Genomic DNA, 23744 nt, shown 5'->3' on the forward strand with positions numbered 1-23744 from the left:
AAGAGAGTTTCATATAGTTCATCTATATTGCTGGAACACAAATAAATTCAGAGGTTTGTTTTGTTTTTCAACACTCTTGTACAGTAGCTTACTCACTTGCCAAAGACCGGATTCAGCTGCTTCGATATGTAGTTTTCTTTGTCCTTAACCTCAGTTTTTCCCAGTCGGATGACTATGTAAGGATCTGCTTTACCATTTATGTCCGCAGGGTGCAAATCTGTGGCCTAAGAGAATGCTTACTGCAGTAGCATAACTAACCTTACAAAAATAAGTATACTTCAAGTTCATTTTGTATACTTAAATTGTACTTAAGTATACTTAAATTCTAACGAGAACATTGATTAAATTTCCAAGTACTGTATACTTTATGTAGGAACTATACTAATAACAATGAATAGTATTCTTGTGTATAATAAGTGTACTAATTCAATATTACTTGAGACGAAATTGGCCCACTTTTAAGTGTACAGTAGTAAATTTTCAGTTCACAGCTAGATTACAACAAAGTTTTTTCGTTTGTACCACAACTACACTACAAGTGAACTTATAGGTATGTTATTTCAATACTTGTACCACATTTTTTAGTTTATGAATGTACACTTTGAGATACACAGTACTCTCAGTAAACTATTAGTGAAGGTAGTGAGGAAAGTGAAAAAAGTAGGCTATTTAATCAAAGGAGTAAACACAACTACAAGCCAAGTACACCTAGAACACTAACTATTTTGATATAATTGAGTACAAGTTTAGCCATAAGTCAAGTATACTTTAAGGGACAGTTCACCCCCCCCAAAAAATTGGTAGCACTTTATTTTACAGTCCTGTTTCCCACGTATATACTGTGTACTTATTACAGTAAATATAATAACTGGGTAATAACTAAGGTACTGTACTAACCCTGAACCTATCCCTAAACGTAAACTCATACCACGTAGTTGCCTTATATTACCCAGTACTTTCTTAGGTAAGTACACTGTAAGTACACTATAAGTACACATGCTGTAAAATAAAGTGCAACCAAAAATCCATCATCAGTCATCATTTACTCACCCTCGAGTTCCCCTACCATAGCAGGAAAAATTATAATGGTAGTCAAAAGTTCCCCAGAGATGTTTCCTTTCCTAAATTCTTGAACTTTTGTGTTCAGCAGAACAAAGACATTTATAAAACAATTTTCCTACTATGGTAGTCAATGGTGGCCAAGAACTGTTTGGTTACAAGCATTCTTCCAAATATCTTTGCGTTTATTGGAACAAAGAAATATATTCAGATTTCGAACAACTTGAGGGCGAGTAATTAATGGCAAAATTTTTGTGTGAACTGTTCATTGGATGAACAGTGTATTTTTAAGACATAAATAAAGCATAATTTTGAAGAGTACATAAAAAGTAGTATGAATGTATACATTCTTATTTTACGTTTAATATACTAATAGCACAATCGAATAAACTTCTATTTTTGTAAGGAAAACCTAGTGACTTCAGCATGTACTTACTCTAATAATATAAATCCTCATGAGAACATTGATGGGGTCATTGTGAGGGATACTCTGAAACATGCCCATGTTAGGGTCAAATCCTGCATCTCTGGTGATCTCCTCAGAGAGTGGCAATTTATACATACAGAGGGAACCCTGGTTTATAGAGAGACAAAACAGCGAAAACGTGTTTATACTCCAAACCTAAATAGTCTGTTTTGTACATTTTACTTTGTCAGATGATGGGAAACCCAGAAGTTCTCTGACCTTGAATCTGCCCACAATCCTGTCATCATCAATCACATTGTGGTCAACATCATCTCCAGCTTTCCCTCTGTATAGGTTGAAGGTATGGAGCCAGTCCTCAAAGTTATCAAATTCACTCTCCAGCTCTTTATTATACACCTGAGATGAAATTATAATAGGTAATTTTTTATGGAAATTAGATTACATCGATACAGATCATAATGAGCAAATTCAGGCCAATTTTACTAACCATACTGTTTCCTTAAGAAATAACACGAAATTATCGCTCATGGGATTATCAATTTATCTGGCCGTTTGCTGAGAGTGCTCTCAGAAATCACAAACTTCAGCTTTGAATCCAGATTCAGAATAACACAAGAATTAAAACCTCGTAATATTTTAAAGCATGGTAAAAAGTACTAACTAGGAGTTCATCAACTTTAGGTTTTGGAGGCCGTTTCTCTGTCCCATCATGGTTCTTCTTTTTGTCCTTGGAGGTCTTCTTGTCTTTGCTCTTCTCTTTGAGTTTTGTGCCTTTTACGGAAAAGTCATCGGCTTTGATCTCTAGGAGGTTAGGGGTGAATGGTGGGTATGGATGGAAATGAGAAATGATTGAGCATGACACCTTTGATGCAAGTTTGAAGGGACATTTGTCATGAACAACGATATTCTTGCCATCAGTTATTTTAAACACCCTAAACAACACTTTTGTTTTTATTGACTAGATTTCCCAAGTATGAATGATCAAATAAATCAAATCGGTCATTTGTTAACAGTTACCAACTAAACAGACCTTGATTTTTTATAATAATAATAAACAGGTGCCTTTCACGGCTTGAAATAATACATAGGCTACTAATGGCTGATTTTAAGCCAAAACATCCGAAATGATGAACATGATATATGGATGACAGTGTACTTGACATTTTGCTAACACAACAGTACTTTAGTTCTACTTATGAACAGCACAGCATGTCCATGGTAAAGATCTGTGGTTACCTGTACTCTCTGCTGCGATCTCCATATCTTCTTTTTCTTCTGCTTCAGCCATAGCTGCCTCATGGGCTCTGAGGTTCTGGATTCAAAGAACATTTATTGTTATTAAACAGTACAGTATAAAACAGCATAAAATATCAAACAAAGGATGTCTGAAGATTCTTTGAAAAAATGATCTTTGATTTTCACCTCCATCATGGTCTCTACTGAGGCGAAGTATTTGGACCACCAGTCCAACATGCTCTCATCAGGTTCCTCTTCCTCTATTTCATCTCCCTTCTTTTTCTTCTTCTTCTTTTTCTCTTTGTCTTTCTCATCCTCGTTCTGTTGGTACAGAGGATGCTTATTTCATTTTAAATGTAATATGGTCGCATACATAATCTTCATTAATGAATCATATTCATGTAAATGTAAGCTGTACATTCAAATCTGTGTCCACAACAAATCAAGGCTTACCATGTCAATTTTAACAACAGCATCAGTGGTCTACAAGGACAGGGCCACACAAAACATAAAACAACAAATATAACATCTACAGCAGATTGTGCACAAATACACTAACATGCACTTAACATGAATAAATACAGTAACAAACAAAGGCACAAAAACACTATTCAGAAGCGCATTTACTCACAGCATCGAGCTTGACTATTGTGTCCATCTTCTTGAAGTTTGGTTCAGGGTCCATATTGACCACAATATCACCTGAGGGATGAGAAACAGGGAGGGAATAGGAGCGGGAATGACACATCCCATTGGTGAGGGTCATGAGGCCATTGGCCAGTCTAGCTGGTGTGGGCAGGGTCATATGATTCAGCAACCAATGGCCCAACACCAGGAAAGGACAGTAGGAAAAGACCAGAGACCAGAGGAAGCAAAAGACAGAAAAAGGACTGAAAAGTCAGAGAAGCTGGAAAAAGATGTAGCCTGTACCAAGATTTTAAAATGAAATCAATGTCACACATCAATTATCAATGTCACACATTGGTTTATGATTTTAAACTTAAGATAAAGAGTTTGTTACAGAGAAAGATGACTTTGACTATTAACCTAAGTACACATGACAGGTACCTGTGTGAACCCAGTTATTATCGGTCTTGCTGGGGGGGCTATAGATGAACTTGCGCAGGGTGGTCACAGCATGAGACCCCACCAAAGTGTATCGTCCAAATGCCCTGCAGTCCACCACACGAATGTTCAGCGGCGGATGGAGGAGCTCATTTTCTGGTAGATCCTGCAGCACAAGGTTACATGAGGTAACTGCTTTAATCAGTATTGAAGTAGAAAATGATTTAAAAAAATGTATCTAACGTTCTGCCCACCACTTCAAACCATTTCACCAATGTGCTGAAGTTCGGATTTTTCTTGTAGTTCTGAATAAGTGCAGATTGGACTCCCTTTCCTCCACACTCAATGTCCACTCGAGGTCTGTCTACCTGGGCCAGGTTAACTCTTTTGAGGTCCCTCAGACCCCAGAACAGAACCTGGAGAAGACGTTCATCTCAAAAACACTTATCCACAAAACAATTAAGCTATTTTTGTTAATATAATCGTAGATATTGTGGCTTTCACCTCTATGCGATATCGACTGAGAACTGGTCTTATACCCAGCGGAACAGGCAGAATTGGCCCATGGTCAGAATCGGTCGGGCCATCAATTGGAGGAAGTGCTGCCCGTCCTGCTGGACCAATCTATTTGAAAATATTTAAGAATGAAAATATGTCGCACATTTACTGATTTATGATCACTTAGTACACGGCTCGTTAGAATGCTTGATTCTGATTGGCCAGTTACGACATTTGCAGGTTCGTTATTCCCAGATAACAACCTCTCAAAACTAATAACACACGGTAACCCAGATGCAGCAAATCATTTTGACAGTTTTTTTTGGACAAATTAAATAGAAATATGTCTTTTAATAACATATATGACATTATATTTACAAATGATTAAACCAAATTGCCTGTTCGCAACATTTGAATGTCGTTTCGGACCTTAAAACCGAAAGTAAATGCGGAAGGTCTGCATTCGGTAAAAATGAGCTAATAAAATATTTCAAATTCACATTTCATGTCCAGTTTTTTTCTAATGGCAAGTAGCCATGTAATAAGCAGGCTAATGTACAAGCAGCCGGCTGTTATCGCGAAATAAGCCCCTTCACTGTCGGGGCTTATTTCTGCGATAACAATCAGCTGCCTGTTCATTATCCCTTACATAATAGACTTCTACCATGTCTTTTGAAACACGAGATAAGCACAAATATAGAAATAGCAAAGAGAATGGAGTCAGATACACAGGAATGGAAAAGAATATTTAAGAGGGGCGAATTTGTGTATTGCACCTTGATTTGAGGCACAGCAAAGTCATGGACAGCAATAAGAGCCTTCCTGATCTCCTCATCGTCATAAGGAATCTGTCAGTGGGTAAGCGGATGAGTACAGTGAAAGGATGGAAAAGAGAATTATGGTGTAATGAGATGAGAAATGAGGTAAAAAGGTAAGAAAAGAGAGTGATCTGCATTTGTGCTATTCAGGCTGCATTTATGAGCAGATGAGCCAGAAGAAAGCCTTTTTGTGCGTGTGTGTGCGTGTGTGTGTGTGTGGCTCTTATGTTGAACGATTTTTCTTAAGGAACAGTTCACTTTAAATGCATTTCTTTTATCACGTTTAAAAGACTAAGCATTCAAGTCATTTTGACAACTTTCAGTAGCTTGATGCTCTCTTTTTAGATTTCGACAGCCTTTACTCCCCATCCACTTTAAAGGGTAACTCCGGCCAAAAATGAAAATTATGCCATTAATTACTCACCCTCAAGTAGTTTAACCATTGTATGACCTTCAAAATCGCGCATGTTTATCGTCGACGTTTAACACATCGTGACTAAACAAAGGGCGCCAATGTGAGTGTGCACCGACGCATAAAACGGCAGGCGTAAAAGCATTTCCGAGAGCCATATGACAGTGCATCCGGTGTGAGCATTGCTCGACGCATGCGCATTCTGATGTAGAGCCTGTGTGGTCATGTGGCTCGTGTGTTTTGTTGCGTTGCAATCTGAGGAGTCAGAAAGCTTCCAAAACTACCTTTATTTGCGTTTTTTGGGGAAAATGGAGGTCATACAGATGTTAAACTATTTAAACTATACTTTGGCCGGAGTTACCCTTTAATTGTTTACAAGAGCAAAGTTCAGACATTCGAAAAATGATGGTGTTTTACATTTGGTCGACACAGTAAGTACTGTAAGTCATACAGGACTGCAATCAGAGGGTAAATGAATAATCACATCATTTTAATTTTAGGTGAACTATCCCTTTAAGAAGTGGTTACAGCCATTGTGGACCAGTCATACCTGCAGTAGTTCAAAAGCAGCCAGCAGATCTCCAGCAGCACAGTTTCCTCTGTAGATCTGATAGTACTCCAGCTGAGGGGGGAACCGTGGGGGCCCATAGTGTTCATCAACCATTTTAGTTAGCGGCTTTGCAAATGTTCGCCCAATAAACTCAGCTTTACCCTGGATGCCACACAAGAAAAAGTCATTTACAATCCTACAACACCAGGGGGCAGTATTAACACATTCTCATTTCCTTACACATAATGACCACTTTATTGTGAGGGCTTTAAGATCAAAAACTTAAAGATTCATAGCAGGCAATTTCTTATAGAGTTCACTTTGCTCATTTAAGATCAGCACCTTATAAATATGAACAAACAAGATCATATATTTTTAACACCGGCCCTCTGCTGCCAATGTTTTTTTTTCATTTCAATAAACCACAGCAATGAATACTAAAAGCTATATTTTTATGCAACTACTTTTCTACAACTACTCTACAAAGAAACACTATTAACCCTCTGAGCAAGGTCAACCAAAGGAATGCAAGAGGTTGTTTGTGACCACAAGAACGTTTTTTTTGAATCACCAAATTCATCTCTCTCTCTCTTAGAAGGAAATTTTGAGAAGATTGAATCTTTTGTGGGTAAGGGACAGAGCCCCGTCATACATCTTGCATGCCTCGCTGAATATGGCTATCTATGCAAACCCAGACTGGCCCAAGCGACAGCAGTGTTGAAATAAACGTTCACACTCTACTTAACCAAAACGCCGTCCAACAAAAAGGCAGGACCAGAAGATTATAAACAGGAACAAACATGAAGTCAGGACAATAGGGCACATTTTCACACTTATTGTAACATACAGATAGGAAAGATAATGTCAAAACCAAATGTTGGATATTTATATTTAATTCGTGAGTATACGACTTTTGGCCATCTAAACTTACCACAGTGTCCTGGTCATACAGTTCAATGACAATTATTGGAGGGTCGTCGCGGAGTTCACTGGCTTCACCATAGAGCTCAACATTATCAAATACAAGCAACTGATCCCATGTGGGGCAAAGAGTCTCACTTAGAACCTGAAATACACCCAGAGAAACATACACGACTGCTTATTTCTCTCAGTAAGATGTTATCAAAATCTTTTTATTGTCTCTGTAATTATTCGGTCCACATTTTTACGAGTCTTGACATTTTTTGTTCAGAAAATGTGTCAAAAACTTTCACATTTAGGGCTGGTTTCCTGTACAGGGTTTAAAACTAGTCCTAGATTTGTCTTGTCTCAAAATGCACAGAAGTCATGTTTCTTATAAGGCATGTTTGTAAAAACTCTGGTGTGCCAACTTTACATTTATTGTTCTGTTCTTTTTTTTTTTTTTTTTGTGAAGCACCCGCTTTAAGTTGATGTGCGTGCTTTTGTTTCATTATAGCTAAATAAACATAAATGTCAATCAATATTTTACTACAGTATTTAAATGATTATTATAAAAATATCTTATTACAGTATTGCATATTAGTATTTTTGTTGACTCTTTCAGAGATTCAGATGCACACTCACCTCTGTCACCTGGCTGTGGGTGGAGAAGAAAACCCTGGCAAATGGATCAGACAGACCACTGCTATCTGCAGCAAACAGACTGCGAGCCTGATACATGTGAGCTCTCAACTGAAACACCTGCTTCACTGCAAAATACAAATTGAACATCAGTTATCGCAGACGTCCATGTTTTAACACAAACGGACAGGGTTCAACATGTACACTGGCAGGCACCAAATGTGCGAGTTGCTTGACATTTGCCATGTAACTCTTTCAGAAACTGCATCATCAAAGACTAGCCCATCTTATATGAGAATGGTGTAACATCCCATATTGTTTTTGACAAATATAAAAGGAAAAACTGTGATATAATCTCATGATACAGTGACTTAAATATATACAGTACGGTTTTAATAACAAATGCAAGTAATTTGATGTCAGGTAAGAAATGTTTCATGCTTTTTTAATTTATCCGGCACTGGCAGTTACTGTAAGTCAACCACTGTCTGGACCCTGTATATGCTTAAACCAATATTAAACAAAACTATTACACCATATTGGTGCATTAAATCTTACTGTTATAGATCAGGCTGATGGGAGGCACAGCTTGTATGCCTATTCCCTTTGATGCCTTGATTTCCTCAAAGCCACTGGGCAGGCCGCTCAGAAAGTCCTTCCTCTGTTTGTTCAACCCAAGCCACAAATACATCTCTAATTTAGCCTGAACTGTCCAGCCAGCAGGCCCGAAGCCTTTCTTTCCAGGCAACTACAAACACCAAAGCAGAGCATTCACGTCAATAACATCCAACATTAATTACATGCTTTTAATGAACACAGTTATCCAGAGGTACACTAAAAACAAATATGGCATATAAACCAAGTTACCCGAAGGAAAACAGCTTTAACTTTGCCACAGTCTTTGCCCATCTCTTCATCAACAATGGAAAAGAGGATGTCTTTGGAGGGGATGCGGGCATATGCTATGCGTTTATTGTTGCTAATCATCCATATGAACACATCGGGGATACTGTGCTGGGGCTTAGAGAACACAAACAAGAAAAATATTGAGCTGTGCATCTGCGATGCTAATTGTGAGTTATGTGAAGTTAATTCCTTTTACCTCATCTGCCAAGAATCTGAGTCTTTGAAGGAAATTCTGCACAAGCTTGAGTTTGTCTCGCACCGTGTTTTTCTTCACTTGTGTGCGAATGGTCTTCGCCTGCTGACCCATACTCTCCTGTGAACAATATAAACACAAATTACGTTTACTGTAACATCCCATCAGCACTTCTCTAATATCCACATTGAGATCATATGCAGTTATGGTGGGCGTACCATTTCCCTCATGCAGGACTTCAGCCTCTCTCGATCCAGTTTGGTTCTTCCTGCTTGATTCTGATCTTTGTTCGCCAGCGTAACAAATCGGCTATGTGTTGAAGAAAAGAAAAACAGTGAAAACATTTGATGTGAGAACGTTTAATAGATAGACTCTTTTAATTACACGCTGTTGGTTAAAGTATAGACTTTTCATGATGGGAAATCGATCGTAAGCTAATAAATGTGTTTTGGACATTTTTATCTCGACTGAGGTTCTCTCACCTGCAGTTTGTGCTAAGTTCTTCTAACACACCCCTAAGTCTACGTTCTGGATATGCCTTTTCTGTTTTTATGATTTCTTGAACATCATTTAGACCCTCCTCCTGTTTACACAGACACAGACACACACACACGCACACACACACACACACACACACACACACACACACACACACACACATACAAACAATATCCTGGTCAACATTTAACAAAAAATAGCAAATAAAATTTGAAATGTCTGTTGACATGTTAACGGTCAGTGAAAAGGTCAGACAGATGTGTGCAGTGGACTGTAGTGATATTTTAAGGAGGCTGACCAGTTTATCTGCTATCTTATCCATGATATTGGAGTTGTAGAGTCGTCTCCTCTGGTCTTGCCACCAGCTCTTGATGTAAATACAGGGTTTCTTCTCAAAGTAAGGCAAGTGGAAATAATTTCTGAAAAGGTAGCAAAATAAATACTTTAGTTTCTACTTTAGTTCTTATTACAGACTTTCCAGAGCTCAGCAATAGTTATAATCAAATGTGAAGTGTAATTTTGACAAACTGCATGCAATTCAAGTAGTCCTAATGATATAAGCGAGAGAACACCTGGATGAAGCCGGTAGCCATGTGTAATCATTGCTAGATCTCATTTTAAAGGGATACTCCACCCAAAAATAAAAATTCTGTCATGAATTACTCACTCTTAAGTTGTTCCAAACCTGTATAAATGTCTTTGTTTTGATGATCACAGAAAAAGATATTTGGAATTATCTCAGCAACAGTTTTTGGGCACCATTGACTATCATAGTAGGAAAAGTTATTGTGTATATGTTGAACACAAAAGAAGAAATTTTGAGGAATTTGGGAAAGCAAACAGTTCTGGGGCACTTCTAAACACCATTTTATTTTTATCTGCTATGGTAGTTAATGATGCCCCAGAACTGTCAGTTGCTAACATTCTTCCAAATGTCTTTCTTTGTGTTCAACTGAACAAAGAAATTTATACAGGTTTGGAAAAACTAGAGTACTCATTTACTCACCTTCGAGTTGTTCCAAATCTGTATACATTTCTTTGCTCTGATGAACTCAGTGAAAGATATTTGGAAGAATTCTTATAACCAGACAGATTTTGCCCGCCATTGACTACGATAGTAGGAAAAATACTTTTTTGTTCTGTTGAACACAAAAGAACACATTTTGAAGAATGTAGTACAACAAACAGTTCTGGGGCACTTTTGACTACCATTGTGTTTTTTCCTACTATGGTAGTCAGTGGGGGGCAAAATCTGTCTGGTTATAAGCATTCTTCCAAATATCTTTCTCTGAGTTCATCAGAACAAACAAATTTATACAGATTTGGAACAACTCGAAGGTGAGTAAATGATGACAGAATTTTCATTTTTGGGTGAAGTATCCCTTTAACTTAATACACAGAGACAACTATAAGAAAATCATTCGGAGGTTGATTTGTAAAGGCTTTTTGCATCATAACATTGATCTATTTGAGCAATAAAAACTAATGCTGAGAGTTTGGGTGGGACTGCCGGTTAGTTTGACTAATAGAAAACGGGGGGTGTTCAGGAAACATGTTTGAAAAAAATCTATTGTTTTAGAAATTATTACACTAATGGTGCAGAAATGATCATTTGATGATAATGACTGCTGACCTGTCAGTTATGACTGGTTTCATAGGAGGTGTGGACGGCACGGACGTCAAATCTCCATCATCATCTCCCTCTTCATCACTGGAGTTGTGAATGAGCTCAGACTCCTCTTCTTCACTCTCCCCTGCGCCCTCTTTCGTCTTCTTCGCTGATGTAGGTTTGCTCACTCCATCAATCTGGTTACCATAGTTACCTGAGTAGAAAATCGTGTCCGCATAGTTTTATGAATATACAGTTTATATTTTGATTTCTTGTCGACTTCTGAAATGAAAACTTCAATGTTTATTGAAAAGCAAAAGCCTTCCAAAGAAAATATGCCTTTGGCTTCAGCTCACCAATAGTGACTTCAAAGCTGATTGGTTTATCTCCAATTTTTCTGTCTATCATCGTGGCCTCCAAAAAGGACCCGAAAAGGAAAAACTCCTCCATCTTTCCTGTTGCGCTCTGTAAAAAGATGAAGATGGTGTGATGATCAGATCTGCATCCAGACAGCAACATCTTTTCTGATCTACAATCTAAAAGTGATTTGTTATTCATTGCTAAACCTTCAGACATAGGATTTCCCAAAAGCAACTGCAGAATGTAAACTTAGCCTGAAATCATAATGACTCAGATGATGATAGAAGCCCAGCGCTGCAGTCTAACCCTTTAAGGCTTTACTCTGAACTGAAGCTTTGATCAACTAAAACTTTCACTAGCTCAGACATTTTAAGCCACCTCCAGCCCTCTTTTGTTCTGCTGTCTTTAGCATGAAATAAGAAATGAACTCTCCACATTTATCACGCTTTATCTGAAGTAAACTAACTCTAGTTGTCTACAGAATTATGTTCAGAAATGGTCATACTAAATTATCTATAAGACGGAGTGAGAGAATGGTGTGTAAGCCACCGTTTTTTTAAACAAACACCATAAATCTTTTATGATTTTCTTTCCAGTGTTGACATATTCTCTGTTGAAACAAGAAATTTGGACAGGACAGATGGAAAGATTTAATTTTTAAAATAGCCAGTAGGCTTTAGTCACATCACGGCTATGATAGAATATGATAATTGCTAGTATGTTGCAGGTGGTATCGGGAAGCATGAATGAAGCATTAAAAATCTGCGCTGTGCAGGTTAATGAGTAAAAAATGCATTTCTTTAATTGGTTAGCAGTACTTTAGTACACAGTAGTGGCCCAAAGTGAAGTCCAAATTTAGACAATTGACATTGCTTTAATTAACGATTAAAAAGATCATTAAAAACTTTGTATTCATGTTGGATGTTGTAAAGTTGTGTAAACTGAAGCTCAGCTTTAAGAAGAATGTAAGGAGGCTTAGCAAAAAATTACAGCACATGCAAAGATTATAGACATACAGTAGTTGGAACAATGGCTACAAAACTTATTTATAACAGATGATATGTATGTGCATTAGCTACAATGAGCTTTTTGTTTTTTTTCTATGCATTTTTTGTATATTCAAATAAAACCCTATTCTCTGATATGCTGTATTTAGCTTTTCAGCCACATATTTTTGTCCAATAAATACCTTAAAGTTCAGTGTTTTGTCCATTTTGTACCTTACACCTCATATTTGGATGCTTTAATTAAACCCGAGGGAGCAATAAAAGCAAATATTGTACAAATATACCGCCATCACTTATACATCACTTTTGACTACTACTGTAGATGGCCTTAGAGAATTTTTTTTACACTCCTCCAAGTGAAAACACTCAGAAAACATGATTATTTGCCCTACTGTCCAGCACTACTGTATTGTGAGAATGATCACAGACTTGACCAATCGTTGACTTTTTATTTTTCTATTCCTCATGCACTGTAGTTTGGATCAACGCGCAGGCTTTTACATTTACAGGTTAGTCATGCCATAAAAGGCAATTCAGACTATTGACATCATGCCTTTGTGAAAACTAGCTTTCAAGTGTGATGATAAATCCTGCCCTTCAGCAAAATAAATTCTGACAATCAATATCCGGCCCCAGGAGCCGAGCAAAACCACAGACAGCTGGACACCTACTCACACATCTGCAATGACTTTTAGTCTGTCGACTCAAAGCCTGGGTTTGTAATTTCCCAGCAGGCAGTGGATATTTTCGTAAAATCTGGACTGAGCTGTTATCAATTTGCCTTCGGATGCAAGGGGTCAGAGATGAGCAGGCGTCAGGAGTTTTTGGCAATTTGGGGGGCATGGATTTGATGTGTGGTATGGATTTTAATCAAATATAACATGTAAAGTGAAACATATATTATCAGAAATGTAATAAATCATTAAACTTTGAAAAAGAAAATCTCACCTCTGATATATTGGACACTGGCTCCACTTGTACCTCTGTAGAGCTCATGATCTCAGCAGATGTGGTGTCCAAAACTTCCATGGCAATGCTAATGAGGAGGCGTGCCCTGAAGGACACACCCTCCCCTAGCCCCTCGTTCAGATCCTGGTGCTCATCCATCAGGGTGTAGTTACGGGTAGAACCGTACATATTCACCCAGGCTGGCCCCATAGTGGGCAAGAACCCTGGGGACAGATGAAAGAGAAGTCAGCTCTGAGTTTTATTAACTGTTTATAGATGAACTTAATAACAGTATATTTCTTAAACTGTTTTATTCAGACAGACTGTTGGCACCTTTGTCTCCATCATTTGCAATCTTGCGTAGATCGATGAAATGGGTTCCTATGGCAACATCGTTCACCTTGTCTGAATCACGGATCTGAACTTTCAGTCGCCTACATAAAGGCGGGAACATCTCGGTAAAGGCTATTTGCTCGTTCCAGATGGGTTCATAGCTGCTCTTCTGAACCGAGGTTTTACCCTGTGTACATTAAAAAGTTATTTTCAAATGTTCAGATTTTTGTGTAACATCTTACGTATTGATTAAAAAACAATAGCACCACAAATTATGTTAGTGCAGTGTCTAAAATAAAGTATGGGTGGCTAAAGATTGATCTCGTATTGAATATTTTTCCAGTGTTTCTTACCTTCTGCCCTGCAAATTGAACGAGGACATATGGGTCCACAAGGTCCCTGTTTTCTCCAATAAAAGCTTTTTTCACGTTGGCTATGATGCTTGTGTTCATTTTAGGCAGTCCCTCAGCTCTATAAATCTTAACATAAAACCGAGCCCACTGTCTCTCGGATGGAACGCCCTCTGGTAACAGAAGATTCCTGTAATACATCCAGTCAGACATGCAAAACCACTGAACAATACAACACTCAAATAAAACATTAACATTAAGAACAAAAAGGTTCCAATATCTAACAGCAACATTTTTGTACTTTCTAACGCATTTTAAAACCTATGGAATGATTTATTGCACTGGATGAAAAATAATCTAGAATTTAATGGTGTAGAATGTTTAAGTTAAATGTTCGTGTTCTCTATATTAAGGTAAAACTCTAGAGTATATATTCTATTGTTTTTATAGATACTCTGAAGTATCTAACATCAACTATTATTACTTAAATCTACTGTCATTGGTTACTGAAACGTTTCTAACCCCTCTATGTCATCTTCATCTGCTTCATTGGCCTTGTGGGGTGTCTTGATGTTGTCTCCTTTTCCTACGACTGCGATGTCACACTTAACATAACCTTTGCATCCAGCTGTGATGTCATCAGGGTCAGACAGCATTGCCCATTTGTGATGAAACTGATGCTCTGTTACAGACACACCCCGATTAATAGACAACAATTTTATCACTTCAGATCTTTAATGAGATTTTTTAGTGAAGTCTTTGTACACTTTACTAATGTTTACAAACAAAATTGGTAGTTATTATTTCAACGGTTACTGACCAGGTTGTGAATACACAGTTCCTACATCCAGTTTAAAGGTGCCCACCAGGGTACCACTTCGCAGGAGGTTCTTAGAGTGTATAACCTTAATTTTAGCATGAAAGAATAAAAAAGTGATTCAATAAGTCAATGAATAACTATACTGGGAACAAAAGCTCAAATGTGTACACAGAGAGACCCAATCCACTCACTGAGATCTTCAGAATCTTGTCAAACATGACATCTAGAGGCAAGTGGAAGTCAAAGACAAAGTACTGTTGGAATAAAGAAAGAAGATATTGAAGACTGTGTAAGCACTTGCTCTGCAGATATGAAGAATATACATAAATGTTTTTCATATATAATGTGACTGTACTACAGTCAGTACTTTTTTATGAGGTTGTGGTGGAGCAACTATTATTAAAAAAATGTTTTCTCATTACAGAATAATCTCGCTTTCCAAGTAAAATAAGATGATTCTTGCTAGTCTGATCCACATTAGATGTAAACATGCATTATATAAGAGAAATCTTTTGCTCAGATGTTTTAGTGATGTAAGTGTAACCTCATTGTAGTAGGGGCAGTTTGTCGACTCTTTCATGGAAGTATACTTCTTCTCGTCTCCGATTTCCACACACACCACCGGGTCCATGTTCAGACCAACCAGCTGACGGGCCTCAATTACTGTGACACTGATCTGCAAAACATTTTAAATAGGACATTATGAATAGGAATATATTTAAAAACACATTTAAAATGAAGAGCTGGTATAGATATCAATATGACTGATACAGAGGGAAATGAAATGAAAAATGTCATCAGACTGAGACCTTGCATCTCATTTTCCATGATTCTTTTCATAAATCATTACTATTGATAATGGCAATACAAATAATGTCAAATATAAAACCAATAAACAGGGTTGAAAAGAGCTTGTCAACTTTGACAACACAGTGTTTAATCATTGAAAAATGCAGTGCTTTTTCATTTCCCCTAAAGTGTCCGTTTTTCAGATACAAGATTTCAGTCTGATAACGACAATGTGCTATTTTATTTCGTCTCAGATCTGAGGATACATATGAAGAAATGCCAAGGCTAAGCTTGGTCAACAGAGATCAAATTCAGAAATTTTTGCTTGTTCGCACAGGCATCTACAGTAATTCAGATCTAGTAATGTACAGTTAAAATAAACCATTAGCTGCTATTTCCTGAGTATTTATTCTGCTCTGTCTTCATAATACTCCAAAGCAAGATTTCCACACACACACAAAAAAAACCCATTCAACTTCTCCAAAAAATACAGAATCTGTTTTCCAGAAGAAAGCAAGCAATAACAAAACTTATTGCTGCACGACTACTGTAAGTCTTAAAATACGCCCCAAAATGTAATGAGAAAGCAAAAGCAAAGAGTTCCAACCTTTAGCAAAAATGTGAACTGTTAGTGATAATGAAATTAGCATACACTGACACAGCACACTGTATTATATATGGATTTTGTGGATTGAACAGAATTACACAGTGTCAGCACTGAAATGAATTTACAATTCAATTGCTCAATGCAACAGCCATGCAAGAGGACAATTACTGGTAAACATCAAAGGCTTCTCCAGAACATTGAAGCTCAAGGCTCAAAGTTGTTTATTTGGGACGGCTCTGTATATTCAGGGCATTGAGCAGAATGCACCAATTGAGGATTTTCTATCTTCTTTCCAATTCAAGTGTTTTTATATATGTGAAAGTTATTCAAATATGTGAAATAAAGATATAGTGCTGCCGACTATAAAGGTAAAACAAGTTCTAATATAAAAAGCAGTTTGTTTATCACCACCCTTAATGTCTTTCTCCATTTGTGTTTCTTCATACCTGATAATCCACTGGACGTCCTGAGCTGGGCTCCATCTTGATGTCAGGCTTTGATCTGAAAAATATTACAGTATGTGAAAATCAAACTACACTTTTATATGTAAAAAAGAAGACTTTACAGTGGTAAAGAGCACCGGCGGTTAATTCTGATGGAAAAACACAAGCTGGGATGACAAATATGACTTTTGCACTCCACTGAGAAATGTTGTGTTCTCCACCCAGAATGTCAAAATGTATTTGTAAAACAGATATCTGACCTTTTGTTGGAGACATTCGTGGTTACCGCAGTAACAGAGGCCAGAGAGATGGTATCAGGGTCAGGCCCACCACCCAGACGCATGGCCTTTCCATCCAGATCCTCTGCATCCAGAATGGCTGGATCATCTGTGTACCAGAGCACAACTGAGATCATATTGCATGGTCCCCTCTGACTCATGAGCCTGAACTTTAGCTGAATTTTCCCCCAGGACCCAATAAAGCACCTGACTGTGTACCAAACCCCTAAAAAACCAAGAACAATCATGCCTGTTGATGTCAAAGGCCATTCAATGTTAGTTCATTTTCTTTTTTTTTCTACAACATGTCAATGTGATGTTTACTATACGATCTTGAGACAAAACCACTTAAATTACCCCCAAAATGCACAAGAACTCAAAGTTGACATATACCGCATTGATGGCTGACAATTAGGTTTACTTGAATCAATCTATAAAAATGCATTTAAATACCTCCTTTTTTGTGGTCGTCTTTAGCGCTGCGTATTCTGCCCCGTTTCATGGCTGATAACACTCCTCTCCCTGCTCTGAAACAAAAAATATATATATTTTCAATGAATGGAAAAAATGTGTAAACAATTTTCATCGTGATTCATTTGTAATCACCTCCACTGTACACCTGAGACTCCCAAGTGCTAAACAACTTATAAAAATTGAAACTAATAGATATATTTAAAAAGCAACAAAGTATCTCGATACGAGAATTCAAAATGTTCCCATTTGGAGTCCAAGCTATAAATATTTGATTTTCCTGTCTAGATTTTCTCTTTGATGTTTATTTTACATTTTCAGACACAGTTTGTATAGACACACACACTGTGAGGATGCTGTAGAAACATCTCCACTGAACCATGACAGGTTTTCCAGTGATGGAAAATTTAGTGAAGTTTATCATTCAGACGGGACATTTGTTTCAACAACGAGACCCTGCTCACAATAGAAGCAATGGTATCCAATAACTCTGCACTGATATTATGGTGATTAGATATCAGTTCAACTACAAAGGCATGATGATGTCACAGGCTAGCCGGACAAATGAGGGTCCTGAATTATTCAACAAGATGGGCACAATCCTTCAATTAGCTGTGATCTGTGGATATAGATACTAGAACCAGATGAAAGAAATCCAGATTATTTTGTTCTATTGTTTTCCATTGGGGAAAGAGAATAAAATTATGTCAGATTTGTAACTTCATTGAGTTTTCCATTTTCTGGATGAATTTGTGAATGATCACAAATAAGAAGCCATAATTACTCAAAACAGGGCTGATTATGTAAAACAGAAATTTATCTAATATACATTATTTTGTAATTTAGTCATTATTTGCACATCAGTCTGATAGTGGATGTGCATCTTTTGAATTCTGTTTTTGTTTTGATGATTGTCATGCAAGATAAAGTCTTGCAAGCTTTTATTAACAAAAATAATTCTTAAGTTCAGTTTCTCCAGAAGTCCAATTTTTAAATCCGAACCATTAATTCTTACTTATTTCTCTAATTTCTCTAAGAATAAATTTCATGATATATATATAATGATAAATATCATTAGGTTGCATCAAAAAAGACAAGATTAGTAACATCAAAACTTTAAAATAACTCAACTAAAACTTGAAAGCCAGTAAACACCGTCTGCTTGTATAAAATGTTTTGACATGGGTAGAGAAGTTGAGAATACAATGTTTGTTACATTCAAAATTCAATTGGCCCAAAAATTGAGGGTACACATAGGGATAATACTTCTGAATGACATCTTGAACCTAATAAGTAACATTTGTTTTTTTTATCTATAGAAGCCACCGATTAAACAAGTTTACACAGTGCACAAAAGTACACAACAGGTCCTTAGGATACAATTGTGTACCTTAAAAGGTATAACATTTTATGTTTTGTAACAAAGAGTTACAAAAAGGAACCCTTAAGAGTACCGCCCCAGTGGTGGCTATTGTACGTTAAAGGCTACAGTTCTGTATATATACTGTATATACTGTTTCTTCAGAGAGTGTATAAGCCACACAACAGAAAAGCAGAAACACCAAATACAAGACACTCACCATATGCTGACAACCACTAGAAATTGACCAACAGAGAAATGAGTGTACTGAGCCCCCAGGGGCAGCGAGTGAGATATTCCTGACTAGAAGGTGTACTATATGTCCATTATTAGTGGCTAGTACAGACCCAAGCAACTAAACACAGAAAAAGAGACACTGCTCGCACTGAGAGGGACAGTCACAATAAACGGAGAACATGAGATGATGAACAGGTATGACTGAAAAAGTAACAGGAGAGTATGTGACCACACACACATGCACACACGCACACGCACACACACACACACACACACACACACACACACACACACACACACACACACACACGCACACACACACACACACACACACGCACACACACACACGCATACACAACACACAAGTTCACATGCACACACACTCACACTCTCAAACATTCATATAAAATTGACTACTCTTTATTTTTATCTATAATTCTAGTTACGTGACATCTGTGTTAACCACTGATTTATAAATTACGACTATATTTTTCATTTCCCTCCACACTGAAAACGTAATTATTAATAAAGCCTATAATACCTTTCACGAGTCAATTTCTGGGGTTAACAGATGTACAAATCGACAGTACCATAACAGAATTATTAGGTAACGTAAGGTTCTCATGGTCCCCAGAATCCTCAAATAACTTTTAAAATGCTCCACACCACATTTGGACTTTCACTGGGACATTAAACGTTTCATTTGGACAAAATCAAGAAGCAGAGGGTAGCAGGATTGGATCTAGACAAGGGGATGAAGTAACTGGACACTAATGAGTTGATTTTCAGAGCGTGATGAGACTAGCTCGGTTTAATCAAAAGTTTCACTTCAGCAGTCGAGGAGAAACAGGCGACCCAAGGCTACATCTCTAGAGCATGAACAACATTATGTAAAGTTCTCTTGGTCCTTGAGCATCACTCAGAATAAACAGCCCAGAGAAACGAAATAATAGAACATCCCTGTGCTTTTTAGAGTTTGCTTTACCAACCAGATTGCTCCTTGTTTGTGAGCAGAATGTGTTACTTCTAATTATTTACCATTAAAGATCAGGTAACATGCTATGTCATGCATTCTGACTTCTTTAAACTGTTAAACGTTATGGCTTCTCATGCTTGACATGGTCAACTCCAACTTCACTTTCTGAAATATTCCTTTTATTGGCCATTCTCCCGGAAAAGAGCGGCAAGGCGAAAGAAAGAGCCTGCCCACGAGCCAACCGACAAGCGAGACCTGCTTACCATCAAGGTTATCTGCGATAAGATGGGCTGTGCTGCGCTGCAGCTCGTTACTTTTGTGATAGTGAAGTTTAGGTGTGTCTGTATGTTCACGGCATTTCAGTGATGGATGTTATTTAAATGGTGGCTATAACGCTGGATTTGGAGATCGTTTGAAACTGATAGATGGCGCGGTCCCAGTGCTAAAAGATGACGGAAATGAACTGCACACGGTAAGTCAAACTAAATCATACGTCTGTGTTTTGTTGGCAATCGCCGTGTACGTGCATAATGCACAAAACACGAAGGGATTAATATGATGGTGTGTTGCTTGCTCATGCTGTAGTTCCATCCCACCCTCCCCGCTAGTCCCACCTCTAGCAGCTCGTGTTTTTCCGGAAATAATCGTACAGCTGTATCTCTCTTTTATAAATTTAATCAAACTACGTAAATACTCCTCGAAGATACGATGTATGCAGTACTACTGTATAGGCACTCAAGATTAATATGAGATTGGCAGAAACTGCCTGTAATACATGATCTTTAAGAGTACATAACATGAGATCATGAAAATTACATTTCATGCAGTGTGTAATGTTGCGTGTTTGAAAGTAAGCACTCTGCCAAGTTGTAAATCCGAAGGTGAATGAATAACAAAGTTATTGGCTTGGAAAAAAGGGAGTCGACTCTGAATCACGCAAACGAGTCGTCTCTTGTCTGAGTCGCGAACCGCTGCGGATTTACGTCACTACATATAGTCCCCGCCTGCGTTTTGCTAGGACTGCCCGCGAAAACTTCACTCTTCTCCCCCAAACACTGTAGCTCGTGAGCCTCATTCGCGGTAGACCAATCACAGCAGACTAGACCATCTGACCAATCACATCAGACTAGGCTAGCGGAAAGTAGGGGATTAGACAGATGAATCGCGGAACGAATCATGTGAGAGTCAGTCAAGAAGTAAGGTAAGAATAACTGCCTATTATTACAAAATAATAAGTGTTTTTACACCTTCTATGTACATAAACTTGTTGTTGGACACTCCATAAACCCTAGTTATGTACTCTTTAAGGTTCTATAGTGAAGTTAATTGGGCTCTGAGCATAAACCTGAGCATAAACCTGTACACATTTTGTCATGGGCCCTGTCAATTCAGTTAGACTTCCAGCACTAAAATGTTTAGTATACAGTGCAAACTGTATGTAAGATATTATTCAAAAACCTTGTATCTCCAGAAAATGGAAAAACTGTATTTTTTACAAGATTAAATACTGTGGTGTTAAAATTGACAAGCACTTTTTAATACTTTTTATTGGTTAGATTTTTGCAAAATCCAGTGAAAAACATTAAGGGTGATTAATAATAATGATTCATGACAAAAATTTTAAAAATGGAGATAGAAGGTTCCGGAAGGACGGTGACGCTAAAAATTGACATTTAGGAACACATTTAGGAATGCACTGCTAGAAATGAAGTCAAGCAAATAAAGAGCCATACATTAACACAAAGTAACAAAGAAAAAGAAAACAACCAATCCTAAATCTGTTGGCAATACTGAAACAACATTTTTGATGTTTACTCAGAAATGAGCTTTGCATTTCATTAAGTGTGCAGGGTGGGTGGGGAGACTAGGTGGCATTCATATTTTATGAGTGAAGATGAAAAGCTGGAATCCACAGAAAGACACAAAGCAGTTGTTTCTAAACATCTCTCACTTACAAGTTACTCTTAGGGTTCGTTTCTCGATCAGAATTATAATCCACCTTTAAAAACCAACCAAAAATTCAATTCAAGCTGAATTTATACATTTTCGTAATTATTAGAAAATGTTGTCCTTGGTGGCTCTGATAACTAAAAAAATGTATTATCCCACTGAAAACATTGATGGCAGGGAAATGTATCAGGCAAATCCACACATAAAGATTTAAACACTAAGGTCTACGTACATTTCATAAAGAGAAAAATGAATCATATTATTCTTCATGCTTAATTCTGCAAACAAAAACATCACTGTGTCAGGCAAACAAAAGCTTGACGTTTTTGTTGTGCTATCCCCCAAAAGACAGTTTCTATTCTTTTTTCAACTCTTAAAAGTGAGATAGTTCTCTAAAATGTTTTGTAATCATTTTCTCATTTTCTTGTTTTAACCCCATATGTCAAGTACAGAGTCCTCCATGAAAAAACTGGCTATTCCCCAACATAAATAAACATAAATAAATACAGATGCAGAGATGACATGGAGACACAGAGATGAATGGAATGCAGTGAAAAGCACAGAAGCAAAGTACAATAAATAATTTAGCAGCACTGCTTGAGAGACCTTGGTAACTGAGGCAAGACTGAAGTTCAGGTGAGGAAGGGTTTACTGTAAATAAAGGGTTTTACAGGTAACCCAGATACCAAATAAACCAAATAAAACATTACCAAAATTTGACCAAAATCAGTTCAAATTCTGCTTTTTTATGCCTGTCTCTTGCCCTTAAAGTTCCAGTGTATGAAATTTAGCGGCATCCAGTGGTGAGGTTACAAACTGCAAATCCTCTCTTTTGAAGCACTACGGTGGCTGACACAGAAGATGTCGTCACGTTTTCGTTTCTTTACCGAAGGAGATAATGTATTTACGAAACGTGCTCTAGAGCAGTTTGTCCGTTTAAGGCTACTGTAGAAACAACATTTTTCAATTCTATCCAAGGGGACCCGTGGTGTATAGAAATAACTCATTCTATGTAATTAAAACATAATGCTTTATTATGTAAGGTCTTCATACACCTCTGAAGACAGTTGTGTATATTAGATTTATACATTTTCATAATTATTAGAAAATGTTGTCGTTGGTGGCTCTGATAACTAAAAAATGTTATTATCACACTGAAAACATTGATGGCAGGGAAATGTATCCACACAATGCAAATCCACACATAAATCCATTTCACTTCACAAATAGGTCAGTCTCACATAAAGATTTGAACACTAAGGTCTATGTACAGTACTGTACATTTTATAAAGAGAAAATGTTATTCTCTTATTCTTTGGTTATTAATTCTGCAAACAAAAACATCACTGTGTCAAGCAAACAATAGCTTGAATTGTTGTGCTATCCCCCAAAACACACTTTTTATTCTTTTTTCAACTCTTAAAAGTGAGATAGTTCTCTTAAATGTTTTGTAATAATTTTCTCATTTTCTTGTTTAACCCCATATGTCAAGTACAGAGACCTCCATGAAAAGTCTGGCTATTCCCCAACATAAACATGAATAAATACAGATGAAGAGATGAATGGAATGCAGTGAAAAGCATAGAAGCACAGTACAATAAATACTTTATCAGCACTGCTTGAGACCTTGGTAACTGAGGCAAGTTTCACTGGCCACAAATACTGAGTAAATTACCGAGTAAAATTTCACTGCTTCTGCCTGACACACATAACTCAAACTGTTCTGAATCATTAATAAGAACAAATGTAAAGTTGCACGGTAATGTTATAAGGCCCACAATAAAATTAGACATCTTCATTTTATACAATGGATATAAATTGGGCTTCTCAGCGATTGAACAGTTAGGCAGTTTAAACATTAGTGAACAGACACATGAATGCACTAGAGTGCTCTTCTTTAAGTTCTATTACAAACGACAATAAATATGACGCACAAATCTGTTTAATGAATGTGAATTATTGAACAACCAGTGCCTTTAATGTCTAAAGTTTTTAAAGTGTG

The 23744-nt window shown here is 37.3% G+C and overlaps 1 protein-coding gene across 12 annotated transcripts in view; it reads right to left on the bottom strand.

Moving 5' to 3' along the window:
* The window catches only part of otofa (otoferlin a), a 71266-nt gene that overhangs the window by 7479 nt on the left and 40043 nt on the right, over positions 1-23744 (bottom strand). For 4 of the 12 annotated variants that reach the window (XM_057352504.1, XM_057352512.1, XM_057352503.1 and 1 more), the window contains exons 6-38: positions 17202-17275; positions 16731-16857; positions 16474-16528; positions 15176-15307; positions 14823-14885; positions 14632-14716; positions 14334-14493; positions 13815-14001; positions 13462-13648; positions 13129-13352; positions 11170-11278; positions 10838-11027; positions 9503-9623; positions 9189-9289; positions 8925-9015; positions 8710-8826; positions 8475-8627; positions 8166-8355; positions 7611-7735; positions 6997-7131; positions 6066-6227; positions 5062-5133; positions 4292-4411; positions 4042-4203; positions 3791-3953; positions 3354-3508; positions 3176-3205; positions 2909-3043; positions 2723-2798; positions 2148-2287; positions 1745-1882; positions 1496-1633; positions 97-224 (exon numbers count right to left, since the gene is read on the bottom strand). In XM_057352504.1, the coding sequence (XP_057208487.1) occupies positions 97-224; positions 1496-1633; positions 1745-1882; positions 2148-2287; positions 2723-2798; positions 2909-3043; positions 3176-3205; positions 3354-3508; positions 3791-3953; positions 4042-4203; positions 4292-4411; positions 5062-5133; positions 6066-6227; positions 6997-7131; positions 7611-7735; positions 8166-8355; positions 8475-8627; positions 8710-8826; positions 8925-9015; positions 9189-9289; positions 9503-9623; positions 10838-11027; positions 11170-11278; positions 13129-13352; positions 13462-13648; positions 13815-14001; positions 14334-14493; positions 14632-14716; positions 14823-14885; positions 15176-15307; positions 16474-16528; positions 16731-16857; positions 17202-17275 (4245 nt within the window). The remainder of the gene's footprint in view (positions 1-96; positions 225-1495; positions 1634-1744; positions 1883-2147; positions 2288-2722; positions 2799-2908; positions 3044-3175; positions 3206-3353; positions 3509-3790; positions 3954-4041; positions 4204-4291; positions 4412-5061; positions 5134-6065; positions 6228-6996; positions 7132-7610; positions 7736-8165; positions 8356-8474; positions 8628-8709; positions 8827-8924; positions 9016-9188; positions 9290-9502; positions 9624-10837; positions 11028-11169; positions 11279-13128; positions 13353-13461; positions 13649-13814; positions 14002-14333; positions 14494-14631; positions 14717-14822; positions 14886-15175; positions 15308-16473; positions 16529-16730; positions 16858-17201; positions 17276-23744) is intronic. The other 8 variants (XM_057352514.1, XM_057352511.1, XM_057352513.1 and 5 more) reach the window with 6 other exon arrangements.

Source organism: Triplophysa rosa, linkage group LG15 (genome assembly GCF_024868665.1).
Source record: "Triplophysa rosa linkage group LG15, Trosa_1v2, whole genome shotgun sequence".
Classification (NCBI taxonomy): domain Eukaryota; kingdom Metazoa; phylum Chordata; class Actinopteri; order Cypriniformes; family Nemacheilidae; genus Triplophysa; species Triplophysa rosa.